The sequence below is a fragment of the Salvia hispanica genome, chromosome 5, assembly GCF_029641045.1.
Source record: "Salvia hispanica isolate PSC_SH4W2 chromosome 5, Shi_PSC_v1, whole genome shotgun sequence".
Taxonomy (NCBI): Eukaryota; Viridiplantae; Streptophyta; class Magnoliopsida; order Lamiales; family Lamiaceae; genus Salvia; species Salvia hispanica.
Genome location: NC_142696.1, coordinates 26,343,848 through 26,370,913, shown reverse-complemented (window position 1 = coordinate 26,370,913; position 27,066 = coordinate 26,343,848). Strand labels below are relative to the sequence as shown.

At 34.4% G+C, this 27,066-nt stretch overlaps 3 protein-coding genes and 1 non-coding gene across 5 annotated transcripts; 3 read left to right on the top strand and 1 right to left on the bottom strand.

Annotated features, from left to right (window-relative positions):
* The first annotated feature begins 5,099 nt into the window (after window positions 1-5,099).
* On the top strand, window positions 5,100-7,792 carry LOC125186638 (protein DETOXIFICATION 24-like). Its single transcript, XM_048083044.1, has 9 exons — window positions 5,100-5,154; window positions 5,631-5,881; window positions 5,964-6,505; window positions 6,590-6,676; window positions 6,753-6,809; window positions 6,884-7,122; window positions 7,188-7,306; window positions 7,383-7,469; window positions 7,538-7,792. Exons 1-9 carry the CDS (start codon window positions 5,115-5,117, stop codon window positions 7,613-7,615), a joined length of 1,500 nt encoding a protein of 499 aa, XP_047939001.1. The 5' UTR covers window positions 5,100-5,114; the 3' UTR covers window positions 7,616-7,792.
* A 50-nt stretch (window positions 7,793-7,842) lies between these two features.
* Window positions 7,843-7,914, top strand: TRNAQ-CUG (transfer RNA glutamine (anticodon CUG)). The gene has a single exon. It is a non-coding gene; the product is annotated as a tRNA-Gln (tRNA).
* A 253-nt stretch (window positions 7,915-8,167) lies between these two features.
* Window positions 8,168-10,242, top strand: LOC125187503 (protein DETOXIFICATION 24-like). The gene is made up of 7 exons (XM_048084102.2): window positions 8,168-8,452; window positions 8,524-9,065; window positions 9,133-9,219; window positions 9,294-9,350; window positions 9,430-9,668; window positions 9,748-9,953; window positions 10,030-10,242. Exons 1-7 carry the CDS (start codon window positions 8,201-8,203, stop codon window positions 10,072-10,074), a joined length of 1,428 nt encoding a protein of 475 aa, XP_047940059.2. The 5' UTR covers window positions 8,168-8,200; the 3' UTR covers window positions 10,075-10,242.
* A 13,149-nt stretch (window positions 10,243-23,391) lies between these two features.
* Window positions 23,392-25,359, bottom strand: LOC125187106 (14 kDa zinc-binding protein-like). Of its 2 annotated transcripts, XM_048083629.2 has the most exons (5): window positions 25,171-25,349; window positions 25,035-25,092; window positions 24,529-24,618; window positions 23,883-24,000; window positions 23,392-23,639 (listed from the first exon to the last, which is right to left on the bottom strand). In XM_048083629.2, the coding sequence occupies exons 1-5, from the start codon at window positions 25,290-25,292 to the stop codon at window positions 23,572-23,574; spliced, it is 456 nt and encodes a 151-aa protein (XP_047939586.1). In that variant the 5' UTR covers window positions 25,293-25,349; the 3' UTR covers window positions 23,392-23,571. The 2 variants fall into 2 exon arrangements, with proteins under 2 accessions (XP_047939586.1, XP_088914455.1); XM_089058329.1 differs by lacking the exon at window positions 24,529-24,618 and having other exon boundaries at window positions 25,171-25,359.
* Between the last annotated feature and the right edge of the window lie 1,707 nt (window positions 25,360-27,066).

The following is a 27,066-nucleotide window of genomic DNA, read 5'->3' as shown; positions in this document are numbered from 1 at the left end:
TCTTTTCCGCACGGAGTTTAAGAATAGTGTGTTAAATGAATGGTGGGAAAAGTAAGAGAAATAAAGAGAGAATAAAGTAACGGTAAGAATTACTTTTTGCTAAAAATAGAAATTACTCAATTAACTTGGAACTTTCCAAAATTAAAAAATGATTCTATTAACATGGAACGAAGGGAGTACCTGATCTTTATTTTATATTATTTTTGGTACGTATAAATCACATTTTTGCTACTAATTTATCTATGAAACCGAACACCACCGATAAGTATTATGTTCAATATTTTGATTGTGTGAGGCAATTATATTTCTACATATTAAATTACTTATGTACCACTACTATTTTGTACTCCCTTTTTGTAACTCAAGATGTCCATATTCTTGAGTGACACAAGATTTTGGAAGGAGTTGTTAGGTAGAGTAAGTAGAGAAAAAAAAATACTCCCTTCGTTCCCTCATAGTTGAGGCGGAACTTTTCAGCACGGAGTTTAAGAAATGAATGTTGAGTGTGTTAAATAAATAGATAAAAAAGTAAGAAAGAGAAAAAGGTAGAGAGAATAAAGTAAAAAGTGAATAAAGTAGAGAGAATAAAGTAAGAGAGAGTAAAGTAAGAGAGAGGAAAAAATTACTATAAATGGAAATGACTCAACTATGAGGGAACTTCCCAAAATAGAAAAATGACTCAACTATGAAGGAACAGAGGGAGTAGTTGAATATTTTAATAATGAGAAAGGAGAATATTGATAATTTCAATTAAGTAAAGTGTGTATGTATAGTATTCTGCTTTTATTTAGGTGAATATTGGTAATTTTTTGTAATTCCCGTTGATATGATTCTTCCATATTGGGAGTATGTATTTGTTTGAATTCTAATGTGAATTTAATAGATGTAATGGATATCATTCTATAGTTGGATACACCTTAATGTGTCCCTAACTCTAAGTCGCATTTAGAGATATTTTTAGGTAATTTTAATTCGTATTTGATACGCTTTTTAGCGTGTCTCTAATTTGCATTAAGAGATGCTTACTAATAATGTATCTACATTGCATTTAGATACATTTTTTAATAGTATCTTTAATTTGCACTTAGGGCTTCTTGGTACGATGGAATATAATGGTAGAATAGAATGTGATTCCTACTTTCATTCTATTTATTTGCTTGGTGTGATGGAATGAATGAGTGAATAGATGAAAATGCAAAGGAAATCCAAGGAAATTGACATTTCATTCCTATCTTCATTCCATTCCAACTTCTATTCCATTCCACCCTCATTCCATTCCATCATATCAAACATAGTGTTTTTTAGTGTCTCCAAATTTCATTTGTTGTACTAAACTTAATTCAATGAAGTTTCTTACTATTTGCTTCCTTATTTTTATTTGGCTTACCAATAATAGGGTGATATATTTTGGGATAAAAAATTAGCGTCTCTAATATAATAAAAAATATCCTTAGCTATTATTTTTCTTGTTGTCCGTATATATAAAGTTAAATGGTTAATTATCGGGCGAAGCAACGTTAGGTTAGGAGGGCATGAACCCCCCACAAATTTTATTACTTTTATACTATACATAACATACATATTGTGAAATTGAATGAATAGCGCAGGTGGTTTCTATAGCACCCTCCTGAAGATGACATGTACTACTAGTATTCAAATCCTTCCATGGACGCATTACAACCCCTTGTAATTTATTTTCATTTATTCTCAATAAATGTTTAGATACATTTTATAATATTTAATAAAGCTTTCCTCTATTTTAAAAAATTATATTCTTTAATTTGTTCATCTATTATTTAGATTTAATTTCATTTAATTTCTCCGGCTACATATAAATGTAACATAATATACTATTAAGAAATTCTATAAAGTCAATGTTTTTTAATAAAAAAATATACAGTAGTATTTTATAATTCAATTTTTTATCAAAATTTTTAGTAGGACAAAATATATAATTTATGTACAATGCTTAGATGTTAATTAAAAATGTTATTAATAATTGTGACAACATCAATGCCTCTTTCCTAACATTATCGTTTTTTTTAGATTGAAATTGTTTCAATTATAGCCATTATAGGTATGTCTACTTTCTATTGATAATATTATAATAATTTATTTCATTATTCAACTCTCTCGGAACCCCTCATTGCTTATATAATACTCCCTCCGTCCACGAAAATTCGTCCCGGTTTGACCGGGCACGGATTTTAAGAAATGTAATAGAAAGTGGGTTGAAAAAGTTAGTGGATTGTGGATCCTACTTTTATATATTAGTTTTATAATAAAATGTGAATAGGAATGAGTTAGTAGAATATATGGTCCACTACTAAAAATAATAAAAGTGAAATGGGACAAATTTTAGGAGATGAACGGAAATGGAAAAATTTGACAAATTTTAGTGGACGGAGGGAGTATTTTGTTTCTAGCAATAAAGATATCGATAATACTCCATAAGTTAAAACGTTAATTTGGGTCCACCAACATAAAGCTCCGCCTCTGTTACTATTTTTGACTTTCTACTTTTGTCTAGTTTGTAATTGTACCACTAATTTTTATTTACCTTAGGCTAAATATATTATAATAGTAAGCAGCATGCAGATATGATTGTATTCAAATATATTTTGTCATTTTGATATGAACTAGACAGAACACATGAGAATGGTACTGATTGAAAGAATTTTCTGATATCTATTAGAGTGCTCACAATGGGGGACGATCTCATTGCTGTTTGATCGACCCCATTGCAGCACAACCCGATCAAAGGCGCCTCATGCCCATTGTGACATGAATTCTCCAAGATTTCTTTTTTTTGTTGTGTTGACTTGAGATTGACCCATAGGTTCTAATTAGGGCTGGGGAAAAATACCGAAAAAATGATATATCGTCCGTATCGTATTGAAAAATATCGAAAAATTATCGAAATTTCGGTATATCGTAATTTTCGATACGATATTGTATCGTATCGTAAGTTTTCGATACGATAACGATATAAATTTCCTTATATCGCGATATATCGTTTTATATCGATATATATCGAAACATATTGAAATTCAATACATATTGAAGTTTAAAATTATAAATATATACAAATCCATTTAATTCATTCATATATTTAGAAAAAATATATATGAAACCCTAATAAGAACACTATTTATTTTATTGTGTTGAAGTTTTAATTAATTTTTGTGTTATTTTTCAGTTTTGAAATTATATTTTTCGATATACAGGTATACCTACGATAACGATATTTCGATATATCGTATCGATCTTACGATATATCGAAATATCGATACAATAACGATATTGATATTATCCATATCGAAAGTTCGATATATCGAAACTTTCGATACGATAACGATACGAAATTCTTTCATATCGATATTTTCGATACGAAACACGATACAACGTTTTCGATACGGTATATTGTATCGACCCACCCCTAGTTCTAATGCGAGAAAGAGACTGGCCACTAACGCAGGAGGAGAAATACCAGTTTCGTTCTGGAACGCTTTTTCCATTTTCATTTTGTTTTTACTTTTACTTTTCAACCTCTATATATACCCCATTTTTACCACATTTTATTCACTCATCTCTATTCTCTTTATATCATATTTCTCTCTCTATAATAAACAATGAATCCAGATTGAAGTCGCCCGTACACCGGCGTTCCCTCGTACTCCGACCAGGTCACAAGACGATTCACCTTGGCGGCTTGGCCCGACGACGGGGGCCTTAATATTGCTGCTACGACGTCGTTGCACAAAAACGTTGTTCGACACCATCAACATGCTCACTTTAGCAGAGGACGAGAGCTCCAAATCCCAACTCACTCAACTCCTCAGGCAGACTAAGAGAAGGTTGAGAATGGATCCTGATGCTTGAAAGAGACAACACTGCCTTCATTGTTAGTGTTGTTTACGTATTTTTATTTTCGATTTTTTTTTGTTGTCGACGTTTTATTTAAATTAAGTATGTTTTGTTCTTGCCTTCAATTTATTTGTGTTTTGATATTTACTTTAATTGATAAACACAAAAATTAAAATAATTAAAAATAGTGGTGAGGTGGAAAATGGGATGGACGCATTTATATAGGGAATTATTCAAGTGTTTGGACTGGATGATAAAATACTGATATGACTGGAAGTAAATGGAGATGAGCTGATTTATAAAGCAAAATATATTTCATTATTGTGAATGCTCTTATACTTCAACAGACAACGTATAGTACAAAATGAAGATGAGCAGATTTATCAATTAGCCATGTTACTATACGGAAAAAAACATACTCTCTCCGAACCCATAGAAATAAGTTATTTGGGGTTGGTACGAGTTTTAATATATAATTGGTAAAGTAATAGAGAATGAGAAAATGTAGTTAAAATTGTGTAGTGTATGGTGGGCCCATAAATAATAAAGTAAAAGAGAATGAAAAAAAGATTACTATAAATGAATATGAACTATTATTATAGGACGAACGAAAAAGAAAATATAGCTTATTTGGGGATGGAAGTTTTAAAACGACGTATACAGTATACTACATGCTCAACCAGCCGGTCTCTGATATTTATATGGAACATTTATTTTGTTTAGAAACTAAATTCAACTAAAGTAGTCGTAAATTAATAGCAACTTTATCCTTTCATGGTGCGTGGACACGAGAAATGCAACTTGTAGATATTCAAATTGTTTACGTCTACGGTCTACTATCATTTGAAAGCGAAATCTTATATAATACAAAGGGAGCAGCCTTTTCGGAGAATATCAAATTATATTGTCCTTGAAGGATAATCATAAAAGCTGTTTGTGGACAAATTCTGTGTGAATGTCGTCAAACTACATCTTTCCAATAATATAAAATTGCAGAATACTATTTATTGGATTTCTCAATCAATAATGCAGAATGGTAGTATAATACAACAAAAATACATATAAAAAAACACAAGTTCCCGTATCCTATTTTTTATTTCAATTGATATCTATGATTTTATATAAAGTTGATTGGCATTTGGTTTCATAATAATAGTAAAATCAACATAAACTAGAAAATCTCCATTACCAAACACAGAGCTACCTTTCCAATATTAGTATTTATTGTTCAACAAATCTAGGAGGCTATGCCATGTGTAGGCACCATCACATTAAAAAATCATCAAGGTTATGTTATTACATATGGGGAATTTGTTTGGAATGACTAAATTTTCTTGTCACTGTCCCAAAATCTAAAGTGGGAAATAGGAAGAAATAAGTGGCACCATTGATGTTTGAATTAAATAGTTTGCGTCGATTGACAATGAGGAGTTGTTGGAGTCGTCTTCATTTGATTGCAGTAGTCATTCAATTTTGCTTTTCCTTTCTTTAAATTATCATCATACAAAACCAATCACATTTACCTTGTTCATGATGGGATTTCCTTCCTTTCTTGCTGAAACCCCTCATTTTCAATATTGTTCTTACTTGAGCAAGGCCCCATCTAGTGTAGAAAATGGCATAAAGTAAGAATAGAATCATTACTTGGATAGCAAGCACTTTTCCTATTGACTACAAATCTACAATAGAAGGTCCTTTGCCTTTATATATACATATATATATTGAGGTGATTTTCCACTACTTTTGTATTGCCATGGATGAAGATAACAACATTCAAGAGAGGCTGCTGAGTTTCAAGGCGGAGCAAGAAGAAGAAGGTGGCAATTTGAAGGGCAGAATCTGTAGGGAATCGAAGAAAATATGGAGGATTGCAACTCCCGGTGTGATCTCAAGAGTGAGTTCATTTGGAACTATAGTGGTGACGCAGTCTTTCGTTGGGCACATAAGCGCGGTGGATCTTGCTGGTTACGCGCTCGTTCAAACCCTCAGCGTCCGCTTTGTGAATGGAATACTGGTAACTAAACTATAACATATACTTATACTCCATGTTGAGTTGCTGTTGGAATGAATAATTAATGGAGTACATATATTGGCAGATTGGGATGTCGAGCGCAACAGAGACTCTGTGCGGACAGGCATACGGGGCGAAGCAGTATCACATGATGGGAATCTATCTCCAAAGATCATGGATAATTGATCTCATCACACTCCTCATCCTGCTTCCTGTCTTCCTCTTCGGCACTCAAATCTTCAACCTCCTCGGCCAGGATGAAGCCATCGCCAAATCTGCTGGATACATCTCTCTCTGGTTCATCCCATTCGTCATCAGCCTCATCTTCAGCCTCACCGTGCAGATGTACCTGCAGGCTCAGCAGAAGAACCTCATCATCGCCTGGCTCTCAGCTCTGCAGTTTGCCATCCACCTTCTCTGTTCCTGGCTCTTTGTCTTTGTTCTTGACCTCGGACTTCCTGGTGCCATGGCTGCCCTCTGCATATCTTCCTGGTTTCTGGTTGTGGGGGAGTTCGTCTACATCTTTGGTGGGTGGTGCCCCGACACCTGGAAGGGCTTCTCCATTGCTGCAGCTAAGGACTTGTGGCCGGTTGTCAAGCTCTCTGTCTCATCTGGTGCCATGATATGGTATATATGATCATCGCCATTTATTGTGTTATTTCATGTCTTCGTCTTCTTATTGAAGCGTTGCACATTGTCTTGCACTTGCAGCCTTGAACTTTGGTACTACGCCATTCTGGTGTTGCTGGCAGGCTACACAACAGATGCTCAAGTCTCCATCTCTGCCTTCTCCATTTGGTACCCAATCACTTTTCATGTTTCTCTACACACATTCAAACTTTGTAGTTGTGATTAAAGTAGTGGGAGTTTTCAGCCTCAACATCAATGCTTGGATTGTGATGATCATCCTCGGCATCATGGGAGCTGCATGGTATGAAAGTTTTCTTGCAAAAAGAAATTGAAAATCCCATCACCATCAATGACTGTTTTTGCATCGCAAAACAGCGTTCGTGTTGCAAATGAGCTTGGCAGTGGAAATGCGGAAGCGGTGAGATTCTCAATCAAGGTGATAATGGCCACCTCACTTACAATGGGGATTTTGTTCTGGATCCTCTGCTTGGCTTTTGGAAAGAGCATCGGATACTTGTTCACCAGCGAGGCGGAAGTGGCGGAGACAATCTCAGGCCTCTCAGTTCTGCTAGCATTCACTGTGTTGCTTGGCAGCATCTTCCCGGTGCTCTCGGGTACGTTGGTCTTGAAAACCTTCCTCCTCCTTGTTTAGAATCAAATCTCATTGCCATTACGACAGGTGTGGCTGTGGGATCAGGGCTACAAAGTAAGGTGGCTGTGATCAACCTGATCTGCTTCTATGGGATTGGGTTACCTGTTGGAATTGTTCTAGGATACTGGTTTAATCTTGGTGTTCAGGTAAGTTTAAATCAACATTTAGTCCTTGGTAAATCAACACTTTGTAAATTGTATTGGTGAATGGTGGACACTACAGGGCATATGGGTTGGGCTGACTGGAGGAGTTTTGACTCAGACATGTTCATTGAGCACCTTGATATGGAGAACAAACTGGGATGAAGAGGTGAGTGAAATCAATCTTTCATGTTTTTATTTGAGGAGTACAATATACTAATATTTGGATTGTGGCAGGTATCCAAAACATCAGCACGTCTCAAGAAATGGTATTTGGAATCAACATCGGATAATGATAAGCACATTGCTTGCTAAGTTATAATACAGCAACTATATATGTATCTTTGTTTTAACTTATTTCAAGCATTTGAATAATGTAATTTGTTAGTTGTTACACACCCCACTACCTTATTTTTGTATGTCGGTGGTCCATACAAGGATTGCGGTTTGGTACAATTTAAAGAAAGGAATGACATTAAATATTTCCCAGTAGTTAGTTGTTTCTGTACAGTATTAAATACGGGTAAATGATAGCATCAACTGGTCCCATGGTCTAGTGGTTAGGACATTGGACTCTGAATCCAGTAACCCGAGTTCAAGTCTCGGTGGGACCTACTTTTAAATTTTACTCTCTTTTTTTCTAAAATAAGTTGCATTTTAAATTTTAGTCTTCAAAAAAAAGTTTGAAGAATGAAATGATTGATTGTCCATTACAAGCAAAACAAGAATGCTATTTTGTAATTGCAAAACCGAAAAAGTGAAACATAATTCTACTACTAAAACATAATTCTACACTGAGCTATCACATGGAGCCCTCTCCAATAAATATTCAACTGCTATTATTATTATTATTAAAATAAAAGGGCAGCAGAGGGGATAGAGTTCGAGCTCACAGCAAGCATGGACGATGATAACATTAACAGCATTGAAGAGAGGCTTTTGGATGGAAAAGAAGGTGGTGATTTGAAAGCAAGAATATGTGAAGAATCAAAGAAAATATGGAGGATTGCGACGCCAAGCGTGATCGCAAGAGTGAGCTCTTTCGGCACCATCGTCGTTACACAATCTTTTATCGGCCACATCAGCGCCGTCGATCTTGCCGGCTATGCTCTCGTCCAAACTCTAAGCGTCCGTTTCGTCAACGGCATATTGGTATATATCTTTTTTCATTTCAAATGTTTAAGTAGTACAAGTATTGGTTATGATTTATGAAATGTAAACAGATTGGGATGTCGAGTGCAACCGAGACTCTATGTGGGCAGGCATTCGGGGCGAAGCAGTATGAGATGATGGGAATCTACCTGCAGCGCTCATGGCTCATTGATCTCATCACTCTCACTCTTTTGCTCCCTGTTTTCGTCTTTGGGGCGCAGATCTTCAAACTCGTTGGCCAACAGAAAGAGATAGCGGAATCTGCTGGCTATATATCTCTCTGCTTCATTCCATACGTATACGCACTCATCTTTAATTTGACCATACAGATGTACTTGCAAGCGCAGCAGAAGAACATGATCGTTGCCTGGCTATCGGGTTTCCAGTTTGTGATCCACGTTGCGTTTTCTTATCTTCTTGTGTATGTTTTGGATTTTGGATTGGATGGCGCTATGGCTGCGCTATGCGTCTCTTCTTGGCTTCTTGTTTTGGGGGAATTTGTGTACATTTTCGGAGGTTGGTGTCCGGAGACATGGAGAGGTTTTAGTACAGCTGTCTTCAAGGATATATGGCCAGTTGTGAAGCTCTCACTGTCATCTGGTGTAATGATATGGTAAAACTCATAAATTTCTCTAATTCCATTCCTTATTGTTTGATATGACATCCTCCCTCTGTTGCAGTCTGGAGCTGTGGTACTATGCAATTCTGGTGTTGCTGGCTGGATACATGGAAAATGCACAAGTTGCTATAAATGCATTTTCCATTAGGTATGTAAACACTCTACTAATTCATGTTTTTTTTATTTTTACTATCATTTACTGAGTATTTTATTTAATTGCAGCCTCAATATAGTTACTTGGCTGTTGATGTTAATCATGGGAATTATGGGTGCTGCATGGTACAAGATTTAATCCTTCCTCTCATCTCCTATATATTATCTCCTCTTTGTGATATGACTGAAAAAGTGTTTCACTCAGTGTTCGGGTTGGAAATGAGCTAGGGAGAGGGGACGCGGGAGCGGTGAGATTCTCAATCAAAGTGCTAATGGGCACCTCTACTTCAATAGGGCTCTTGTTTTGGATCATCTGCTTCCTATTCAGCACCAACATCACATATTTCTTCACCGATGATGAGGCAGTCATCCACACAGCCTCTCGTCTCTCACTTCTTCTAGCATTTTCAGCCTTGTTTGCTAGCATTTACCCGGTCCTCTCTGGTCAGTTTTAACTCCCAAATACAGATTTTGTTGTAAATGTTGAGATCCCATTTTGTGTGTGTTTGTGTTGTCTTGCTAGGTGTGGCTATAGGATCGGGTCTGCAAACGAAGGTGGCGGTCATAAATTTGGTTTGTTTCTATGGAATTGGACTGCCGGTAGGAGTTGTGCTTGGATACGTGCTTCATCTTCAAGTAGAGGGGATATGGTTAGGGCTTGCCTTTGGAGTTCTAACTGAGACTTGTGCCATGATCTACTTGGTTTGGAAAACAAATTGGGATAAAGAGGTCACTAATAATACCAACAAATTCTTTATTCCAATAATCGATATTATCATAATTTTGTTTTCTTTTCCATGAACAGGTGTTGAAGACTTCAACACGTCTAAAGAGATGGAACTTGGAATAATTTGATTCTGAAAATCAGAGTTTGTTGTGTATGCTTTTTCAGTTGTAACTTGAAAGTTTCATGGTTTTCATATGAAAAATGTGTAAAATCTAGATTTCCCATATTAGCAAATAACGTGTACAACGTAACATGAATTGATTGCCTCTAAATACATCAACATTAGCTCAATTCTCGTTTGTCACGTAAACGTAAACTTTTCAACTCACCCAAATTGCAAGTTGGGTAAAATAATATGGCAATTTGATCTTCACTTCAAATCTAAATTATTATCAATTCGTCTCCAACTAACTTAACCCCTCTCTTTTTTGGGTGAGCAAACTATGTGTATCCGAACACTCTAAATCACACCAAACCTAAATAGTACTCTCTCCGTTCCACCATACGCGAGTCTATTCTTTTGACACAAGATTTAGTATGAGAGAGGGAAAAGTAGAAGAGGAAAAGAATAAATTAGGTGAGAAAATTAAGTAAGAGAGATGATTTTTTGCTTAAAATGAAATGATTCACTTATGATGAGACATCCGAAAAGGAAAGTGATTCGCTTATGGAGGGACGAAGGGGGTGCTAATTTTGGTTTAGATTTCATATTGTAACTTATTTTTCATCAAAATTCAGTTCCATTCTTATTGTTTTTTAATATAAATCAGAAAATCCAAACTACAACAATATATATATATAGTTATATTTTTAATTAAATTTTTTAATAATATTTAATTTAAATATATGTAACCAAATATAATTATTTTATTTTGTATTTTAGGATGGTCCAATTATTTGGAATTTTTCGGGTATCATGATTTTTTCAGTTCACTTCAAATAGTCAAATTTCATATATCTAACTCTCTCGCACAACAAATGTTCATTTCAGTTTTCCAATAAATATATCACACTCTCATTTAATATATCCTTCCATATATCCTTCCGCTCCATTATTGACACATTTTTTTGCACAATTTTTTAGGTAGTATAGAGTAGTAGAGATGTCAAATGGGTCGGGCCCATCCAGTCCAGGCCCGGCCCAGTGTGGGCCGGCCCACTAATGAAATGGAGCGGGCTTGGACTGGGCTAAATATGTTAATTGGGCTCCAATTGGGCCTCTTTACAAACCCAGGACCGGACCGGGCCAGGCCCAGGCCCATTCAAAGCCCGACCCAAGCCCAGGCCCGGTAGAACTCATTTATGTCCTATATTCTTAATTCTTAATACTTTTAATAGATTTATTTTATGTATTGTGTTAGTGTGCTAACTAATTTACAGTAATAACTACTCTCTCCGTTCCATAGTAATATAGTCATTTTGTCATTTTGGTATGTTACATAGTAATAGAGTCATTTCCCTTTTTAGTAAAAGTCAATACATTTTTTCACACCTACTTTACTATCTCTTACTTTTTTCTCTCTTCATCTCTCTACATTTTTCATTTTCTACTTTACTCTCCATTTACTTACCTCACCTAACACAATTTTTCTTAATCTCTGTGCCCAAAAGAAATGTCTCCATTACTATGGAACGGAGGGAGTAATAACTTTCAATTTTGTGTATTAAAATTATCAACTAAAAGACATAATTATATCAATACAACATGTAAAATTTAAATATCAACACAAAGACAAAAGTTTATCAACACAAGCAGATTGATAAATTTATGTCTTTGTGTTGATGTTTTTAACATACAAAATTGATATTAGTTATTGGTTATTACTGTAACTTAGTTAGTATTCAGCCACTCATTTTTATAAATAAGTGGTCCAGAATTTGCCAAATGAAAAATATTTTTAGATTTATTAATTATGAAAGGGCAGAATGGATAATGTTCCTCCTAAGCTCAATCGGCCTCTTCTCCCCCATCGCGCCGCTCCCAATCAAAACTCTAGGCGTAATCACCCCCAATTTCCTCTCCGTCGAGTACAATCACGTCGCCGCCTCCGCAATCGGAGCGATTTCGCGGTCATTAGTGGAGCAGACGTCGGTGGCGGTGGTGGACGAGGAGGGGAGATTGATCGGGGAGATCTCCCCCCTAGTGCTGCCCTGATGTGACAAAACGGCGGCGGCGGCTGTGATGACGCTCTCGGCGGGGGATCTCGAGAGTGAAGAAGTACAATTCCGGCCGTGCAGGAGCCAGATTCGGCAAAATGGCCGAGGATGATATGGTGTTCATCCATTCGGTTAGCCAAATTATACTTAGAAACTCCGTCAGAAATAGTACATGGTAAAGATATTTATAAAAAGATATGAGTATGTGATAAGTTAATTATAAATATGTACCCTTCAATGTATTGAGGGTATTTTTATCCATAAAAACTTGGAAATAATAAAAAAGTACTCCCTCTGTCTCATTCAAGATGTTCATCTTTCTTTTTTTGTTTGCCCCAATCAAGACGACCACTTTCCAATTTTGGAAACAACCTCCTCTCTCCTCTCTCCCCATTAAAATATTCAACTACCTTTTTCCTCTCTACTTTATTCCACCTAACAACACTTCTTAAAATCCCGTGCCACTCAAGAATGTGGTCATCTTAAGTGGGACGGAGGGAATACTTCGATTGATATTAACTCATAGTTGACGGCCTCAAATGATATTTTTCAAAGTTCACAAACCTAAAAATGATACTTTGACAAAGTTCGTGGAAAAAAAAGATATCCCTCTTCTTCTTTTTTTTGGTAAATATCAAGGGTATCCACCGGCGAGCCTATTAACTAGTCATCACACTACAAAAAACTGTTGATTTACCAGCGAAAATTAGTAGCAGATTTAGTATGTTGCTATTAGTAGCGGATTGGCGACGGAATCTCCACTAGTAATTTTACAAGCGGAATTAGCAGCAAATTTATGATGGATTTTGATGCCTCGATCACGTGTCATAATTAGCAGTGTATATAGCAACGGATTGATGGTCACTGGTAAATAGCAACAAACAAATGTCGCTGGTAAAAAATTACCAACAATATTGTAGCGGAATGATATTCACTTATAAGTAGCAACAAACAAATGTCGCTGGTAAAAAATTACCAACAATATTGTAGCGGAATGATATTCACTTATAAGTAGCAACAAACAAATGTCGTTGGCAATAAATTACCATCAGAATTGTAGCGGACTAATGTTTACTGGTAAGTAGCAACAGACAAATGTCGTTGGCAATAAATTAGCAACAGATTAGCAACGACAAAGGGTTTGCGATTAATCAACAACGGAAAAATGTCGCTGGTAATAAATTACCAACGAAATTACAGTGAACTAATTTTCACTGGTAAGTAGCAATGAATAAATGTCGTTGGTAATATATTACCAACAGATTAGCAACGATGTATGGTTTGATACTAAATAACAACATAAATGATGTTGCTAGTAATAAATTACTAACGAATTAGCAACGGAAAATGGTCCACATGTAATTATCAACGGACAAATACCGCTGGCAATAAATTACCAACGGAATTGTAGTGGATCTTGGTTGCCAAAAGTACTAGCAGAGAATGGTCTGTGGGAAATCAACAACGAAAAAATTTCGTTTGTGATATTTTCTCTTTCATGAAGAAATAAAAAGGTACGTACAAATCCAAACTCAAATTTGGAGCCAGATGTTGATAATAATCATAACAAAAAATTGCAAAATATTAATAATTAATAATAACTCTAAAATCTAATCTACAAAAGAAATCAATTATTTATAACAAAACGAAAGAACTAAGAAGTATGACAAATAGGAACAAAAGCATATTATGTATAATCAATCACATCAAGAAAAACTAATATCGAGCAATTTGTTATACCTATTATGAAATGAAAAGTTTGATAAACAATTCAATATGAGTGAAACGCAAATTTAGTACCGGGACATTGCTACTGTCGCTATTGAATTTTATATTATGAAATCTAATTATTCTCTTCTTCCGTTATTGAGAGTCTCATTTATTGGCGGTACGAATTTTAAGTAATGTTAAGAAAAGTGGGTAGAAAAAAATTAGTTGAATATTAGTTCCGCTTGTATATACTATTAGTCATAAATGAAATGTGAGTGAAATGAGTTAGTAGGATATGAGACCCTATTATCATAATTCATAGTGATCAATAGTATAAATTGTAAATCTAAAGATTTTTTTATTTATATTACTCCAAACATTTACACCAAACTCAAACCTATTTTTCAATATATATCACATTAAACAATAATTTTATTCCAACCATTTTCACAAAATCGAAAAGAATATTTCATATTCACAATAATCCCACAATATTTATCAATAATTTATTTAATTTATTTACTTATAGTATTAAATCATGTTATATTTAATCACATATTATTAAAAAAATAATTAATACTACTAATAATTTATTTAAGACTTATTGTAAAATGAATTTAAAATATTAGAAATATGTGCCTAAACTTAAAAAAAGTATGCGCCCACTGCCCATATTATTAGTTAAATAGTAGTATAAAAAAGTTTAAATTACGCCAATCTCCAAAATAAATATGCGAATCTCCAATCAAATTAATTCATATGGCTTTACTTTATTTACTAAAATTATCAGCCCAAAGCCCATTTGACACCTACAAATAAAAACCTTAAAAAAGCGGCCGTGGCACTTCTTCACATAGCGTTTCTGAATTCTGGGTCATGTTCTTCAACAAACAAGTTCTTCCTTCTCCATAAATCAGTTATTTCTTCTTCCTCTATTCGAAAATCTTATTTAGTTAGGTCAATATCCCACAATAGATCAAGTCGAATAGCACATAATTCTTCACTATACAGAATTCGACTCAATCCCGCCGCCGCCACCACTTCCTCTCTGCTGCCGTTGCTGCCGCCGCCCCTCACCAGTTTCCATCGACCTGCTCCTCCTCTCACGGTTTCCTCTCTTTAATCTTTCTTCTAATTTTGCTAAAGCGTTATACATACATTTTTTTTTTTTTTAATTTTGATTGCTTTATATGAATATCATACTTGTGAATTTTCCAATTAATTTGAGTTTTAGACGTTATTGTTAGAGTTTATAGTTTGACTTTGAGTTGGTCATTGCTAGTTTACTCATATTATTTTAAAAACATAAAATGATGAAACTATAATTTTAATTTTTGTTTGGGGATCAGTAGCCTCAGTCCTAGTTTGTGATTTTAACTTTGTGGATCAATATTAACATTAATAAGTTGGAGATTGTATCAAGTATTAAAAAAAATATTTTTCCGTCATGTAAAGTTGAGGAGAATTAGCATTTTCTACTATATTTGCTCAACTTATATTTGTGTATTGCACTAATATATGCATGTGTATTATATATTTAGAGTTGTCGTGGTGATCACACTCATACTACCGAATCCTCTTGTGCGTGATTTGTAGAAAAACTGAACAAGATATGAATGCCGCACTTGATATATCGGCGGCGGAAAAGGTGTTCCTATCAGTGACTGTGTATGAATCGTTCACGGCATAACATATGAAGTGAAGATTATAAAAGAGAGGATCGACTAATACATGCCCCAGCAGTCCTAGCACTTGAGTAACTCTACTGCTCAATCTGGTCGGGATGATTTTGCAGAATTTGGAGATTGACATCAATTTTTTTATTTATAGATTTATAATTTAAACTCAAAACGGTTTTAGACTTCATATTTTTTTGGAAAAATACATTTGTAGTTTAACAGTTACCCTTCTTTTTGTCTATAGATTGATGTTTATTTATTTGATAATTTGTTGGTTTATTGTAAGCAATTTGTTATAATTGGATCAATAATGTGTAACTTAAACTTAGTAGCGAAATACCAATTGATGATTTTTTAAAAAAATACTTACATTAGGGGCAAATTGAGGTTGCTGCTAATTTGTTGCTAATAGTTAGTAACGAACTGAGTATGTTACTAAAGTTTTCCATGGTTTTAGTACCGACAATTTTAGGGCGGATTAAGTGTGTTGTTAATCCGTTGGTAAAAATTTATAACGGACTAAGTTTGTTGCTAAAGTGTTCGATCCCTTTTTGATGCCAACATTTTACAAGCGGATTTGGTGCATTGCTAATCCGCTACTAACAATTAGTAACAGACTAGGTCCGCTATTAAAGTTTACGATCTCTTTTTGATGCCAAAAGTTTAGCGGCAGATTTAGGACGTTGCTAATCCGTCGCTAATAGTTAGTAATGAACTGAGTTTGTTGCTAAAGTTTTTGATCCGTTTTTTATTCCAACAATTATCAACGAAGTCATTATGTTGCTAGTTCGTTACTAAAATAATAGTAGCACAATTTAGTCGTTGCTAAAATTTAGCAGCAAACAATTTAGTAGCGGTGTAGATCTGTTGTTAATCCACTGCTAACCAGTTTTAGCAGCGGAATTATGACTATTAGCAACAAAATTTTCCGCTAGTAAATAGACTTTTTTTTGTAGTGATCATGCTGATTTGTAGGCACCTTAATGAGTGAGACAACCCTTAAGAATGAACGAGTCTCAAGCTATTCGGCCACACCCCTTAAGTTCAGTTGGGTATATTTTAATTGTTACATTCGGATATGATCATCCCATCGTTGCCTATACTATCAACATCCTTTAAAATTAAAAACTTTTTTCGTAAACTTTTCTTATTTTAAACAATCCCTTAAAAATATAAATTTTCTAAACTTTTTATGTTAAAAAGTGAATTTCACCATTCACTAATAATAGTTTTCCTATTTTTCCGTTCATGTTACTTACTTTACCATTTTTTCATTTTTTCTCAGTCTTCTTTCCTTACTTTTTCAGTTTTTCTCTCACTTTAATCGTGTAATAAAATTCACGCAGTTTCAAAAGATTTTTTTTAAGACAGAGGTAGCCCCGCATCACGAATTTGATGATTTGAAATTGAAGGAAAAAGATAGAACATAAATAACGTGACATAAAGTCAGATCATACAAGTAGGTATGTAGACATTTAGAATGGTGATCATCCATTCAATGAGCTGAGATAATTTAAGATGGATACACTTTTATTATCAAACACAAAGCACAATCAAACGGTCCCATTTTGGTTGAGGGCCTCGCAGCAAGCACCGCATATCCCACCGCAGCAGCCGCATCGACATCCTACCGAGCACGACTGAAGCCTCCTATGTCGCTTCGCTACCATACCATCAACGTCCGGCCACCACCACCCGACAGATGCCTCCGTGTGCATGGCAGGGTGAGTCGAATGATCCATCGCTGAAATGGATTCGGGGTTGGTGGTGAAGTAGCACCATAGTGCAAACCCCATGAACATGGCCAGCATCATTGGCGCAATCTTCGACTTACTAGACATCATCTGCCAATTCACTTAGTATGGAATATTCAGTTACTATAGTTCTTGGGGATTTATATAGACTTTTAGGCTTTCTTGTTTTTGTCACCTTCACAATAAACAATGCGACGAAGATACTTAACATATTGTATTTTACCTAAATGGTTTTATGCCTTCGGCTAGTGGTGTTTACAATTCCATTATATAATCAAATCATTGTATTCATATGGACATAATGTCTCCTTTATCATAAAATATGTCCAAATGTCACATTCTATGTACATGTAACACGGAATAGAATTTTTGGATATGATTTCTATGTTGCTTCCAAGCAGAGATGGATTTCAAGAACTGAAGCCTTTACAATTCCACAAATGCACCATAACAAATACTCTCTATGTCACACACAAGATGTTCACCTTTTCATTTTTGTTTGTCTCATTTAAGATGTTCACTTCCTATATTTGGAAATAAATCTTTCTCTCCTCTCTCCTCTCTCCTCATTAAAATATACGGAGTATTACTTTTTTATCTCCTCCTAAAATCTCGTGCAATTCAAGAATGTGGACATCTTGAGTGGAACGGAGGGAGTACTATACTCCACCGAATGCATAGACAGGATACACCAAAATATAAACGTGATCGCTATTCAAATTTCAGAATAATATGTTCTCCCTTATTAACAAATTTATTACTATAACAAATATAGTTGAGCTTGAAGAATTTGGTGAAAAATCAAGATCAAACTCAGCATATGCATCTCTGAAGTACACAAAGCATCCAAAAAAGGGCTCACCTTAATGATGTTGGCACCATCAGTTCGTGCACATTAATATCTGCATGATCACAGAAATGATTCTGTATATTTTTTCATCCATTGCTATTCATGAGTTCTAAACAAAACCAGCTAAACTGTAGCATTTAAAACACTTATAATTTAATTAATCTGAATAATTTTATGGCAGATTATTAGTATGTTTTTCTTTTTGTAAATTTGCGATCCCTAATGTTCTAATATTGTTTCCCAACTAATGAATGATCCAAATTTTAATGACACCTTCACAATTGCAGGACTCGAAATTTCCAAGATCCATTGCTTCTTTAGCATCTCGACTCCCGTCCATCTAAAACTGTTCCAACCTGCAATTCGAAAAGTAAGGTGAACGCTAGACATTGTGAGAGGCACATTCTCATTTAAATAACTCTGAGAAACAGGAACCATAAGTATGATAAGCATAACACAAATTCTCATGTAAAATCTTTTATCATTTAAATATCCTTCATCATTTATCATCCTTGTAAATTTGAAATAATTTACTAAAGAAACGACTCGAATCGTACTTATGCCTATTGATGCTGAAGGATATTCCTGGATCAGACACTGCGACACCCGTGAAACACAACACACGATTCTGCAATGGAATTGCAAAGAAGATGTCAAGATTCTGGACTGATTATTTGTGATCAGGACTCAGCCTCTCCAATGATCAAAGCCATCACGAGATTAGAGCAACAAGGGGTCCCAAAATTTTGGTACAGCCTACATTGTCACACCTCAGTAGTCAGTGCGCTTTATACCTGATCAGCCCAGACTTTGATGATCATCTATTTTAATTCTACTAGGACCTTGGGTGCTCCCAGAGGCGGACCTACGTTGGCGGGTGGGGGGTCCTTGGAAGTTGGAACCCCCACCTATTTAAGCTATTACTATATCTATTCACTCAGTAGCTTAGTTGGTTTGTGATGCTGTCTTTAATTTACATGAATGCAGGATCAATTCCCTCTAGCCTGCGCTTTCGTGAGTTGTGCTTTATTTTTTTAAGTTTTCTTATACTATTCATTTGTCCATCGTGAGTTGTGCTATATTTTTTTCAAGTTTTCTTATACTAATTCATTTGTCTATTAAGCAATTTATTTTTATGATTCCCAATTTTCCATACTTAGTTTATTAGCTACTAATTAATTTATTTACACATTTTTATTTTTCTCACACTACTATTTTTTTTAATTTATGTATATTTAGCTATTGTAGATATAAAGTAATGTAACTTTAATTTATATTGCTAATTCTTAAATTATTTATCTTTCATTAGCCATCTTTATCTCGTAGATCCAAACTGATCTTGTTGGGTTGATAATGACGTCGTTGACACTAAAAATATTTCACAATTGTTAATACTCTCGCCCATTTGTGAAAAATATTATAATTTGTGGACGACGCAATTTTTAATTCGTAATAGGTAAATTATGAGAGAGAGATAAATTGTGAGACTAATTCTCGTGGACGGACGAAAATTGAAAGATGAATTTTTTTTATAGAAAAAAGAAGTACTAGTAATTTGGACCCCCCAATATTAAAATCTTGTGTCCGCCACTGGTTGCTCCCCTTGAGGATAGAGTGGATCGGTGTCTAGTCCTGAGGCAGAGATGGACCTCTTCGAATTTTCCTAGTTTCAGTGTTTCTACTTTGCCACTTCTGGGCAATTTTTATGTACTGTTGATCTAATATATTCCCTCCGTCCACAACCAATAGTCATGTTCGATTTTGGATTGTCCATAAATACTGATATCACTTTTAATTTTAGAAAGTTTCTCTCTTTGATGAAGTGAGCTTCGTTTTCTACATCAATACTTGAATAACTTTTTCTTACAAAATTAATAGTTACAATATTACCTGCTATAAAAACTTTAGCTATTGAAGGGAACAAAAGAAAATCAATACTGAGGCTATTACTATTTGAAGTTTGCCTTAGGAACTAGAACAGGCATTGAAATGCGTGGAGGAGTATCTGCACTTTTATAACATTTGAACACAGAAAGACGGCAAGTTTAACCGGGGCTGCGTGGAAGTCTCATGCTGAGGGATTAGAGATGCTTCACATTGAAACATTATTAGTTTTCTGCAATGAAGATGGTCCAATTGAGGAGGTTGATATAGCAAAGTTATAATTTCTCCATTCACGAAAAATAGTCTCATTTCTCATTTCTATATATAGAAACTTTATCATCACTTTTCCCCTACTTTACCCACGTTTTCTCTTTCTCTCTCATACATTGCCAAATGCGTATTAAAACTCATGTCGTCCATAAATAAGACTATTTTTTATGGAGTATAATTCAAGGACATGATTGCACAACTACCATATCAAGGACATGAAGCTTACAAACAGACAAGCATCTCATTGCCTTTGTTTCTACAGCTATGGCTTCAACGACCTGAACCATTCAAGAATGCTTCTGAATGCTAGTTATGGTTCCGTGGTATATGGATTGATAGAGTCCCCCCATTGTGATGATGTAACAAACATAAGAGAATTTTCATTGACAGAGTCCCCCCATTGTAATATACTCTAACAAACATGAGATCATTTTCATACATACAAATTGTGATACTTGTTCATTGATCATAAAACCGCCTCAGGGTAAGTTGAAACTTATCTTCCATCTCATTCAAAGGGGACTTAGTATAATCTTGCAACTATCAAGAAGGAAACACTACTATATGAAACTAAACATAAACAGTTATAAGAAACACTGCTATATGAAACTACACATAAGATTCATAGGAAACACTACTATACTCAGGAACCTAAAGAGTGATGATAGCCACTCGGTTAGTTGGTATCTCAGCTTTGTTTTCAACAGTCCAAGTCAGAACTCTCTACATTAGCATAGAAGGAATCATAATTATATAAACTATAAAGGCCTAAATGTTGGATGACTGATGCACAGGCACATAGACCCATTACTTCCCAGCATTATCATCTCCAGCTGATGTGATAATGGAGAAGAGTTAACTCTGGAAAACATGCCTGCCACATTTCTTTCAGCAGTAATTGGTATTAGACCTCTAATTTCTCGAGGGTTAAAAGTAAAACTAGAAGCTAGATCAACTTGCAGCAATTTCTTATGTGAATATAAAGAAGACCATCCATTTATACGCCAACTATTGATGTACCTTCAATTTTTGAACAAATAAACTACAAAATTGAATTCATTCACTAACAGTCTAATCCAATTAACAGATAATGGGAAACAAACATGGATAAGATTATAATCAGCACAAATTAGTGACTAATTCAACATGATGTTACAATATCCTCAATTGTAGTTCATCACTTATTGGACTTAAGCAAATAAAATTTGATTTATCAAGTACTACATCACATCTTATCTCCTTTGAAGTCCATTGCCCAAAAACCTGTGCAGGAAATTCCTAATAATCGAACGAAAGCACGCCAAAACCTATGATCACACTTAGGCCTGCTTATTCGGCCGCTTCCGATTCTAACCGGACTGGTTGACCGGTTGACCGGTTTTAAATTCTCATAAATCTTAGAATCGGAACCGATGTGTAATTTTAATTCAAATTTATTTATAATTTTAAATAGTTCAATATTAAAAAAAATATCAAAACATATAGAAATATAACAAATAATACCTAAAATTTCAAGAAAATACACAAAAATACAAACCAACGATACAATTTGCCCCCACCCACCACATTGAAGACATAGCCACTTCTCCTTCTCATGAATTGGCCTTTGCAAGTTGTCAAGTCTAGACATTGATTCATCGCAACCTATAGTCCTTTTTATGATTTTAGAACAAATGGAAATAGTTTGGAAATGATACGGTTCCGTCTAAAAGAATACCAATTAAGTCACTTTAAACTTGATTACTTTACTAATTCATTGATTAATTAGCAACCTAAACAATAGCTAATTTTTTCCATACATATTTTAAAACAGAAATTAGATTACTAAATAAAATAAAATGGAGAATTCAAAAAAACAAAACAAAACTCTTCTTCTCTCTCGTCTCTCACATTTCTATACTACGGAACGGAGCGGTCAATCTGGGAATTTCAGGTGCAAGACGTGAATATGCAACAGTCGTAAATTGATGTTAGGATGACGGAACGGTCAAATTGAAGAAGAAATTGGACTGAATTAGGGCTGTAAATTGCAAATTGATGCGTAAATTGGGCTATTTTGTGAATTGATATTGAAATTAATCTAAGTTCTGTTTTGAAATATTTAGGAAAAAAATTAGTTTTTGTTTTAAAAGTTGCTAAGTAATTACGGATAAATAAATGAAAAAGTCAAACGTGAATTAATTGATGTCGCTCGTCGGTTTTAGTCAGAGCCATGAAAATGACCATTTTCGGGCCATTTTCATTTGTTCGGAATTCAAAAATCTAAAAGTTAATGTTATGGACCAAAATTGTAAAATGATCATATGTTTACCAAAAATGGACTTTAGCTTTTATATTTATTTGAATTATTTACTTTTTTTGGATGATCGATAATGTATGTGATTTATATGCAGGAATACTTTTTCGGATTGAAATAAAAATGACACTTTTGGATACAAGTATCTTGTTTTTACACTTCTGCGCATCTTGATACAAGTTTTGGTGCAATCCCCATTCTCTTCCACCATTGTTCCATAAGACTTTCTTATAAAAATAGTCCATATCTATTTATGGTAAATATTTTGTTCCTTCTCTTTAACTTTTTTTATTTATAGAATCCATTATACATGTTTTTCATATATGGTGAATATTTAATACTCACATCCATAAATGGCCTATTTCTATAGGACCGAGGGAGTATAAAATTACAAAGATTTCATTTCTTATGCATCACTTTTCAAGCATAACTCTTTCATGGAAGCCTAGGAACTAAACTCCAATATTGATGGTTTGTCGAGCCCACAATATTGCAACATTCCTCCCTACCAAAATTTTGACAGTCACAAATCCTGACCTCAACTGCAATTGCAATCAATTTTGACGGACACAAATCCTACCTAAATGCTGAGCAATAGCAACCAGTTTCATGGAGTACATGAAAAGCAAACAAAAGAGGAAGAAGAAAGAAAACCGGAAAGTGAAAGGAAATCAGTCTCAAAGCTTCTATAGGATCAAATGGTATATATATAGAAAGAGTGATGTAGTTAGTAGTAACAAATCTTTGTCCAAACTGTTGACTGAAATTAATTAGCTTGAAAATATTACTTTAAAACATTTTATCATTTTATGCAAGTAAATGGAATGGCTTCTATATATATGACCATTATAAATATCATACGCATTATTAGGCACAATTGGCAACAGATTGTAACAAATATCTCTAGGAAAACTACAAGGTTCAATCAACTTCATTCAGTGTATAAAGCAGCTATCTTAATACATTTATTCATATTCCCAAAGTTCAAACAAAGTTGAGTAGTTGATCGTGCCTCTGTTTTTAGCCCGGCGGCCAATTCATTTGACGTCCGCCAAGAAGATGAATGTGCAGGTGGTAGACCGATTGACCTGTACATTAGTATCGATTCGAAGATCAACTAATGGAGCATTTAATTTGGGTGATTGACCTTATATGACAGACTAACCGAAGGATTATATATGACCAAACAAGCTCAAAATCATTCACCCCCATCAAAGTTTAGCCTATATTAGTTTTTTAAGAATCTAAGTTTTATCGCCCAAACTAAACATTACTATAAAGGAATTGAAAGATGATTCAAATGCAAGAGGTAGAAAGAGGATGCTACTAACATCCATTTGGTCCATCGTTAATCACGATTCTGAAGCCATCCTTAAGGCCTTCCTGTTTCGCCACAAGCTTTGCTGTGTATAGCAGACGGCCAAGAATCTCACAGTGCCTCTCCTCCGCCTACATGAATAAACCAAACCATACATCAATGTTTAAGTATGCACGTTTCCTATGATGGTTTCAAGAATTGCATAGTTTTCAAAAGGCCCTAAACAGCAAGCCCTAGATTACACCACCTCCCTCATCTTTCGTTGACGGCAGATGTTGAGGAGAGATTCGATACTCATAAGTCATAACGATTAGGAAAAGCAGTCTGACAAGATATGCTGGTCGACTTGTATTTACTATAAGCTCAAGACATGATCATTATAGCTTGTGACGAGTTGCAATATGTCCACACCACACAGTTTAAGACTATAAGAATTTTCGTTTTCCCTTAAAAACTTGCATAAAAGCTTTGCAACATATCAATTCCGTATTCAACAAACTTCATGCTTCAAACAATTCAGCAATCAGATAATGCCCCGTAATATATCAGAATTTAGATTGGGAAAAATTTAAGAGACTGTTAAGATCATGAACTGGAAAATCAAGAGGAGAGAAAGGGAGCAAATGAGGAGTGGAGTATGTAAATGCAGAAGAAACTACCGTCGAAATCCCAATCAGTCCATCCCTAACTTTAGGGATAATGAGGATGTGAGTAGGTGCTTGGGGAGCTATGTCCCTGAAAGCTAGAACCTGCAAAGGTAAACCTAGAGTTCGAACAGTTTGCCACAAGTTTTCGAGTTCAAACAACTAGAACTAGATGGTGAAAAACATAAAACAAAATAAACATTCATATAACTGAGATACACTACAAAAGACCAGTTTATGATAAAAGCAACACAATTCATTATGAATCTTAAAATGTGTGCAGCTAATTAACCATCACAGAAGCAGAAAGCTCACTAATACATTGAGATTTTGGCATGATAAATTTGATAAGGACCAATATTTAGTTAGAAAATTTGATAAGTGACAGCAAAATAATAAAATTCCCCTAAACAATCAAGAAATGATAAATTGGAATTTCAATTAGACTTCAAATTTAGACTCCCAAAAAAAAGAATCGATCTTTATTGTCCCAGAGAGAGGAAAAGGTAAAACAGTGAAACCTGTTCATCCTCATAGACGATGTTGGCCGGTATTTGCTTGTTGATGATCTTGTCGAATCTGCACGTTTTTGTAAACAATCAAGAAAAATAAGTTCGAATACAGGGACGTGAGAGAGAGAGAGAGAGAGAGGCAGACATAGTGGGAGAATCAGAGGGTGTAGCAGCAAGAGCAGCCTCTTTTTCCGAAGCCATGGGCGCAAGCAAATGAGAAGCGAGGCGATGCAGGCGGCTGCTGCTGTGGATTTCTTCTTTGCTCATTCAATTTTAGCTCTCTTCCGCGTATTACTTTATTTTATCCGTACTTTTCATTTTTCATTTTTCATTTTTCATTTTTTTTGTATTGAATCAATTTCAAGATTCCTCTTTGCAGGGCCATCATCAAGACATCAATCATTCAACCTAACTTATTCTCACCAAAAATATTGATTTTGACTTATTTTTAAGTACGGAATCTAATTCAATCTCCATTGTTCAATTGCACATAATTCTATCTCTAATTCCAATTCAATTACTCCATCTATTCCAAGAAAAGATGGCTCATCCTTTGAATGACACGAGAAATAAACTAAAAAGAAAATATTCAATTTTATGTAATTTTATTTTGTGTATTAAATAGAAAATATAAAATAAAAAAAGAAAATAAAGTAGAGATATGTCATCTTAGGGAGGGAACAAAATAAACTAAAAAGAAAATTGGGATATCTCCAATGAAATGGGGAGTACAATTTTATGTACCAAACGAACTCTTAGTAGTATTAACTTTATTAAAATATGAGAATGAGAAAATAAATAATAAATACTCTCTTCGACCCGAAAGAGTATGAACATTTGGTTCGACACGAATTTTAATGCATAATTAGAAAAGTAAGAGAGATAGAAAGAAAAAGTTTTTAAAGTATTGTCAATAAAGAATGAATCTCACCTCATTAGAGACAAATGAGTTTCCAAAATTAGAAAGTTCATACTTTTTAGAAACAAATTAAAAAGGAAATATTTCAAATTTTTCAGGGAAGAGATTAAGATATTGGCACGAATCATGAATGACAACTGGGTCTGACTTCGCAGTCCAGCATGACCTAGGCCTAGTATGGGCCGACCTAGGGGAGGTCATATGTTAAAGTGTTTCATTTTTCAAACTCGGGCTCATAATCATCAAAAAGTCTAACTGGGCCTACTAGGACCAACCCAGAACCAAATAAGACCTAGAATTACAAATCATATCCTCTCATCGTCTTATTAATAGTAAATGGTTTTCTCTTTTGAACTATCTTATTAAACATGAAACGTTTCCTAAAAAGAAAATAACTCATCTCTACTTTGTTCTCTCTTTTATTTTACTCTCTTTATTAACTCACAAAACAACACTATATAAAATCATGTGCCGAAAAGAATATATTTTGTATTTAATGAGACGGATGCAGTATTATTTCTCTTCTAATCTTAACATTTAAATTATATATTCTAAATTTTATACTCCCTTTGTCCCACTCCAAGTGAACCATTTTCATTTTTGAAATTTCTAACTCTAAATGACATATTTCTAAAAATAGATACATCACTATCTCTACTTTTTCCCGCTCTCTTATTTTATTCTCTTCACCTAACTCACAAAACATCACTTCATAAAATCTCATAACAAAATAAAAATATTCCACTTAGAATGAGACGGAGTGAGTATTAGTACTTTTTAAAAATTCTTCCTTGTATTTGAATTCTCTCAAAATAATGACAATTAGGTAAATTTGAATATAAATATTTTTTAATACCTACTCTATCCGCAAATAGGAGTCATATTTTTCTAATTTAGTCCGTCCGCATATAGTAGTTCCGGTTATAATAAGCCCTACATTTTCCACTCACATTTTATTTAAATTTTAAAAGTACAAGTGAGACATATATACCATTAATTACTTTTCACAACTTTTCTTAACATTTCTTACTCGCTAGAAATAAATGAAACTCCTATTTACGGATAAAGGGAGTATAGCCTAACCACTAAAAGGTGAATTATATTTGTTGGGAATACATATTA

Excerpts from the sequence above, each read along its gene's own strand:
- LOC125186638 (XM_048083044.1), top strand. The coding sequence starts at position 5,115 with ATGCCATGTGTAGGCACCATCACATTAAAAAATCATCAAG. Across the intron at positions 5,882-5,963 it reads GCTTTGTGAATGGAATACTG|ATTGGGATGTCGAGCGCAAC; the intron begins GTAACTAAACTA and ends ATATATTGGCAG. Across the intron at positions 6,506-6,589 it reads TCATCTGGTGCCATGATATG|CCTTGAACTTTGGTACTACG; the intron begins GTATATATGATC and ends TTGCACTTGCAG.
- LOC125187503 (XM_048084102.2), top strand. The coding sequence starts at position 8,201 with ATGGACGATGATAACATTAACAGCATTGAAGAGAGGCTTTTGGATGGA. Across the intron at positions 9,066-9,132 it reads TCATCTGGTGTAATGATATG|TCTGGAGCTGTGGTACTATG; the intron begins GTAAAACTCATA and ends CCTCTGTTGCAG. Across the intron at positions 9,220-9,293 it reads ATAAATGCATTTTCCATTAG|CCTCAATATAGTTACTTGGC; the intron begins GTATGTAAACAC and ends ATTTAATTGCAG.
- LOC125187106 (XM_048083629.2), bottom strand. The coding sequence starts at position 25,292 with ATGAGCAAAGAAGAAATCCACAGCAGCAGCCGCCTGCATCGCCTCGCT. Across the intron at positions 24,619-25,034 it reads TCGTCTATGAGGATGAACAG|GTTCTAGCTTTCAGGGACAT; the intron begins GTTTCACTGTTT and ends TTACCTTTGCAG. Across the intron at positions 24,001-24,528 it reads GACTGATTGGGATTTCGACG|GCGGAGGAGAGGCACTGTGA; the intron begins GTAGTTTCTTCT and ends TTATTCATGTAG.